The following is a 6,436-nucleotide window of genomic DNA, read 5'->3' as shown; positions in this document are numbered from 1 at the left end:
AAAAAAAGCAAGTCCTATGGGTAAGTCTGCCTGGAGAAACCACTGATATAGTGAGTTAGTGATTCATATCTAACACAGTTGCAGTAGTAGAAGTAGTGGAATGGTTTCTTCTGGTTTGCTGCCTCAGACATAAGGAGCATGTCATGTCCTAAACATGACTACTGGACTGTAGATGTACTCAGCACATTTTCTATAAATCAGCAAATGTTTTTATATTTACTTTGTCAATATACAACATATGTAGATGTGTAGGAAAGAATATCAATTGTTTCAATAGTTATGTTTTCCAAGTAATTGTATAGAACCATGAGAACAATAACAGATAGAAGCTTTAGTGCTTTATGGAAGGTTCCTTTCCAATCCTGCTCAGAGAGATCTGTCCAATCCTGCTCAGAGAGACCTACCTTCCTGTAGGCTATCACTCCAATCCCAGTTGTAACAAACATGATTAGGCTTGTCAATCAGGTAATTATTAGAATGAGGAGTGCTGAATTAGGGTCGGAATGAAAAACTTTCACTTGGGATGCAAACTACTAAACCTCAGTCAATGAGCCTTGTTTCTGAGTCAACTAGATGCTACACATTCAACATGCTACAATTGATTGTATTTGCTAATATGATCAGCATTTACCACCTTTCTCGGTCCCCTGGACGTCGTCTGATTCAGATATTTGAGGAGGCAAGCTTTTGTTGTGTCCACTGATTGACTCTCTTTTAGTAGGTAGAATTTGGCAAATCACAGGTGTTTCCCCATGTCACTTCAGTTGTGGGGAGCATATTACTTATTACATTTGCATTACATTTATATTATATCCAAGTATTACTCAATGGCAAAAGTCTCTGCCATATTAAATTAGAACGAATCTATGTATCTGGTAAAGCTCAAGTACAGTAAAGTGTTAATAACATGGTAGTGAATAGCTGAGAAAAGCATGGTGCTCATGTTTGGCTCAAAATCTAAAAGTAAAACATGGATTTTCAACAATGACCTTTTATAGTCAGTCAACATCACAGACTTGTAGACTTGTACAAACCCCATTAAAGAAACATTTAATATTTGAACAGCAATTAAATCTCTTAATCATGTTGTAATATCCCTCAAATATATACCTATCAGAGTATGAGAGGAAACAATGTCAAACAAAAATAAACTAAGAAGTTACCTTATATTTGCAGGGGGAACCCGTGAGCAATCAATGTCAGGCATGATGATGTCACAGGAATCGTTTCTCACTTCTCTCTTGCTCTTCTTAAGTAAGTTTGAAACCACGGTCACTATAGAGCCATTTTGAAAATAAGTTGCTAAAATTTGCTCAGTAAATCATTAAATAATGCAAGATTGTTTTAATGAAACAAAGGTCAAATATAATACAGGAAATTATGTTTGAGATATCCTAATGTTTAATGAAAGTGTGAAATAAGGATCAGCATGAAAGGGGTACAGTAAAAACTACAGGGAAGGAACAAAAAAGTTGGGAATACTTCAAATATTGTCCGTTTCAACTGCAATAATCCAGTCCAGAGTGACTTGCCTCTACCTTTGGGCACTAAGTGTGTATGTAGGCAAATACTTATAGGTCAGGAGAGGAGGAGCCAGGGTACCATGGAGATAAGTGCACTACTGATGTTACTTACAAATAAAGAAATTGAAAAGGGTGAAACATTTTTACTATATCCCTCAATATATCCATCAAACAGTCCGGGAGTAAGGGTCCGGCATGTGGAGCCCACTGGGAGGCTTCCACTGGGAGGCTTCCACTGGGGGGCTTCCACTGGGGGGCTTCCACTGGGGGGCTTCCACTGGGGGGCTTCCACTGGGGGGCTTCCACTGGGGGGCTTCCACTGGGGGGCTTCCACTGGGGGGCTTCCACTGGGGGGCTTCCACTGGGGGGCTTCCACTGGGGACTTCCGTTGGGGACTTCCATGGGGGACTTCCATGGGGGACTTCCATGGGGGACTTTGTTGTGGAGGTGGGCAGAGTGTTACTTTCTTTTAAATTTGACTTTTTATGAATCCTCTTCATACGGCATAAAGTTCGTAGATCTTCTTTGCACAATAGGCGAGAGCAGCGAGCGCTATTGTGTTATGGAGTCTCTTTCTGTGGACATCGTCCCTGCGCACCAGAACCACAGGTGTGGAGGACGTCAGCGTGTGAAGGGGCAGCCGTGAGAGTTTTTGGCTGTCGTACTCCACCTGGTACTTGCAGCAGGGATCAAACTGCCAGGATATGCCATAGAGGGCTGCACAGGCCATGCTGAGGGCACCAGCAGGCAGAGCTACATAGCGGGAGTATTCAGGTGGCAGTGAGAGTGGCGTCAGAAGGCAAGCGGTACCCGATAACACTGCTGACTTGTGCAGGCAGTTGCCCACAGCAATCCAGCGGGCTGTTTCATCACCAATGCGTGTGGGTTCAATGACAATGTATTTATACTGGGCCTCCAGTGCCTGCTCCAGCTCATACTCAAACTGGTCCTGGGCATTCTCACCATTGTAGATCTCGTGCACAATGTAGCAGTCTGTTGCTGCCATCACTCCCCTGTGCAGAGAGAGCAAGAAGTAAAAAGAAATTAAGGATCAGAAGCAAAACAATTAGCAATTGAACAGTTAACCTCCAGTGAGAGTGCAACTGTTTATCCAAGTCTGCATGAATAATACTTAAAAAAAATGCAAATGTTAAACAGATTGCATAGCTAAGACTTGAATAGAAGCACATTTACAAAACCCCAGGGAAAAAGATAAAGGAAGATATATGAAAACACTAAGATTACTTTTAACTTTTTGCTTGTAGAGGCTAGTTAAATACAAAATTGTGTTGTATAAAAAATAAAGAAAATAAGCTCCTAGAGGTCACAGTCAGCAGTGAATCTTAAACACCTTAAACACCTTAAACACCTTAAACATTGAACATTAATGATGCAGTCAAAATCCATATTTAATACAAAATACAACCAACACCGATACCTGTCATTCATATTATGACTATTGATAAATTCTACAACTGTGTATTGGTTGCATCCCTTTGTGCGCAAAACACCATTTTCACCACAACTTTAAAATTAAAACATATGGATACATTATGTAGAGTACTCATGTAAAGGGAGTGTTTTTCATCCTAAACAAATCATGAAAGTCCTATGAAACAAGTTTAAAACTTAATGTATTTATAAATAAAAAAATCTAAGATAAAATATGCACCTTATAGATTATGAAGCTAACCTACCCAATTTCGTCTATTTAAAGACTATATGTGCATATCTTGCCAACAAACTCGTTGAGCTGTCCTGAGGCAAACTTGATATAACAGGTCTTGCTGTGTCTGGTCAACGTTTGGTGAAATGGTTGGAGAACATGGATGTATTGCTTCCAGGGTTCATAGCTAGCTATAGCTAATTGTTAGTTACTAGCTAAAGACTTCTGCGAGATAGGGCAAAACTGCTGTCAATTATCCATTACTAACTAGGTTTATAACCTTAGCCAGCAGAATGTATCTATTTACGCGAACGACTAAGTTACTTACATGTCAACTAAAAGATAGCGACACTAGGTATTTAGCCGTCTACAAGCTAGTATTAAACTAAGCAGCCTACGCCAACGCCATGCTAGTGATAACAGTTACTGCAAGGACTGGAGCGATGTCCAAGTTCTTCTATCCATCAAGCAAAGCTGAATGTTAGTCGTGAAGCCATAGTTCTGGTTATTGCACTAGCTACCTAGTTATAATAAAAAATTACATCGATTGCAGCCATGACTTGATACCGTGCTGTGCCACTACGTGCTAGGTAGTCTTGCTAGCTGTTAGACGCGTTAGCTTTCTACTGGTGGTGGTGTGTGTGTGGCTAATGTGAAAACATCACATGAGCTTGAGCTAATCAAGGAAGGAATTTCGTCCACTGTCAGTGGTCTTTTAAGGGGTAATAACTCGCAATTCTACAGATTAACACATGGTAACTAAAGTTATAGTCATGACAGTTAATTAAATTAGAAATTATGGTTTTGTGACATCGATAAGTATAACTGACCTCTCTCTGTTAACTGGGACACCGCGCCTCCTTCCCAACGACGCCATCTTGGAGAAACAACTTACTTTCGCTGTAGACGTAAACTACCGCGGTGCATTCTAGGTACTGTAGTATACATATTATAACAATCAATTGAAGATGTTCACCATGTATCCCCAACAAACTCTTCCCCCCATAATGCAATGATACTACATTTAAATAAATGTATTTTTTATTGAAAGACTAGAATGATGATATACATCATACTTATACATACAGTGGTCAGCTGTATGTAGACGGATACTAACGGAAAATGTATGCAATCACATTTCTGTGAACCGCATATTTATTTACAATAAAGCAGACGCAGTGGGGGGGTTATGTTTTGTAATATCTGCAATGGCCAATCACACGCAAGGACAGCACTGTAAAGTAAGACGAGCCATTTCTAACATTGAGCCACGAACGGTCCTATAATTGCCTTAAGAATATTAAATGTGTTATTCCATATCTTTCGTACGTAAATTGTCGACACAGCAGATTAAATAGTCAGTGACTTTTCTGAAATACTTACCCATATTGTGCCGTATTGTATCTGCTGAAGTTCCGGCCCCTCTTTTGCGTCACTTGCGCCGGTGGGATGTGTTTTGTAATCAGGGCGCTAGCTAGCTGGGTAGCCTAGGCTAACGATAAGCCTAGCTACCTAGGAAGTAGCTAGATAGCTATCGCTACATTGAATTCTGTCGCCGACGACCCGATGGCTATCATCGGTTTGTATAAATACATGTGATCTCACAGCCGATTTTGTCGTATAGTTGTATATTTATTGGAAAATTGAAAAGTAGTCTATTGAACTACTGTAGACAGTCTAGTTGTAGTTACCACAGTTGCAGCTGTTCCTAGACCTGCAAGAAAGTATCTCGAGTCATGGCAAATTCGGCACAAACAAACGGTTTCGAGATCAGCACCCCATTTAACGTGGACCACGATAAAAAGCGGCAACAGTTTACATTAAGACTGAATGGTACTTAAAACGAGTAAATAACTAGTTACCAAATAGTCCCATGCATGTAATGGATGGGGCATTCTAGCTGGAGTGTAATTCAGCAGAGCTTTCCTATGATTTCGCCTGTGGGCATCAGAAATTCAGAAATTAACATAGTCCCGGTTGTCAAAGTTAAAGCATCAAAGCTGTTTAAAAGCAGCCGAGGTAAACTGGCAAAATATGCTAAATGTAATATGCATAATTATATTTAAAACACTTAGGTATTCAGGTAGAAAATACATGGATTGGTTAGATAAAACATTGTTCAGTACATTTTCAGCATGTTTTTTCCCTCCATGATTTCTACGGTTATATATATAAGTGGCTAAACTTGCTTTCTTTGTCTGCAGGCTCAAAGGATCGAGCTGTTTTGTTGTACAAGTTTGTTGGGATAAAAACGGTGGACTTGCAGCACACAGAGGTTCCAGAAGCTTACAGAGGGAGAGGCATCGCCAAGCACCTGGTGAAGGTGAAGAATGATTCTGTGTAGGAGAGCGTTGCCCCCCCCACCCCCCAATTATAGCAATATTTCATAGCTGCAATCAAGATACATTCATTCTTTTGGCATGTTGGCCAGTATTGTAGTGTGACATTACTCGTTTGTAGCATGTTTGTCTATTCATCCCCATCTTCAAATATATAACTAGATTTCTTTTCAGGCAGCCATGGATTTTGTGGTGGAAGAAGACCTGAAAGCCCACCTTACCTGCTGGTATATCCAAAAATATGTGAAAGATAATCCCCAGTACCAGGAGCATATTCAACATTGATTTAAAGACTTGATTGATCAAAACTGAACAGTGAGTTCACAGCATTATTGGTTTATTAGTACATTACCACAAAATATGACTTTGAGCTCTTTCAGGATCTTGCTTGAATCGTACATTGGCCAAGAATGAAAACCAGTTTGGTGGTTATACAGCCCTAACCCTATACAGCCCGAACCCAAAGCAGTTAGGTGGTTATACATAAGTCTCCACCACTTGACCTGAAATGTAAGCATGTTAGAAGTTTTGGATCCATGTTTCTCGATCTCTTTTTGGTAAAAGTTAATTTACATTTATAATGAACCCAAATAAACATGAGTTTGTTAATACATGAGGTGTTATGGCATTTCTTTCTATACATATCTTACTTCCCTTCTCAGTCTAAGTGTTTATAGCTTGTAAAGCCACTGAAGTTTAGCCTTAATCCTGTATAACTGTAATGGATTGTGTCAATTTGGTATGGGATTAAAGTGCTGGAGTGTTTGCATTTCTGTTTTAGGATACGATGTGTCTTGTGTGTCTAAACTAGCTTGGTTCTTATTTGAATTGAGGCTCTCAAGACATCTTGCATCTTTTAGTCTCGCTATGATTACAATACATTCCCTCTGTAGAATATTTTTTTTTCT

At 39.8% G+C, this 6,436-nt stretch overlaps 2 protein-coding genes across 3 annotated transcripts; one reads left to right on the top strand and one right to left on the bottom strand.

Moving 5' to 3' along the window:
• Window positions 1–1,308: 1,308 nt before the first annotated feature.
• Window positions 1,309–4,710, bottom strand: tmem11 (transmembrane protein 11). Of its 2 annotated transcripts, XM_084678525.1 has the most exons (3): window positions 4,573–4,625; window positions 4,020–4,124; window positions 1,309–2,536 (listed from the first exon to the last, which is right to left on the bottom strand). In XM_084678525.1, exons 2-3 carry the CDS (start codon window positions 4,064–4,066, stop codon window positions 2,020–2,022), a joined length of 564 nt encoding a protein of 187 aa, XP_084534651.1. In that variant the 5' UTR covers window positions 4,067–4,124; window positions 4,573–4,625; the 3' UTR covers window positions 1,309–2,019. The 2 variants fall into 2 exon arrangements, with proteins under 2 accessions (XP_084534651.1, XP_084534652.1); XM_084678526.1 differs by lacking the exon at window positions 4,020–4,124 and having other exon boundaries at window positions 4,573–4,710.
• Window positions 4,674–6,139, top strand: natd1 (protein NATD1). Its single transcript, XM_084678527.1, has 3 exons — window positions 4,674–5,022; window positions 5,394–5,512; window positions 5,703–6,139. The coding sequence occupies exons 1-3, from the start codon at window positions 4,926–4,928 to the stop codon at window positions 5,811–5,813; spliced, it is 327 nt and encodes a 108-aa protein (XP_084534653.1). The 5' UTR covers window positions 4,674–4,925; the 3' UTR covers window positions 5,814–6,139.
• The last annotated feature ends 297 nt before the right edge of the window (window positions 6,140–6,436 follow it).

This window comes from Hypomesus nipponensis, chromosome 17 (assembly GCF_054491055.1).
Source record: "Hypomesus nipponensis isolate SF chromosome 17, ASM5449105v1, whole genome shotgun sequence".
Lineage (NCBI taxonomy): Eukaryota > Metazoa > Chordata > Actinopteri > Osmeriformes > Osmeridae > Hypomesus > Hypomesus nipponensis.
Note: the sequence above shows the minus strand (reverse complement) of the source record. Positions and strands in the feature narration are given on the sequence as shown.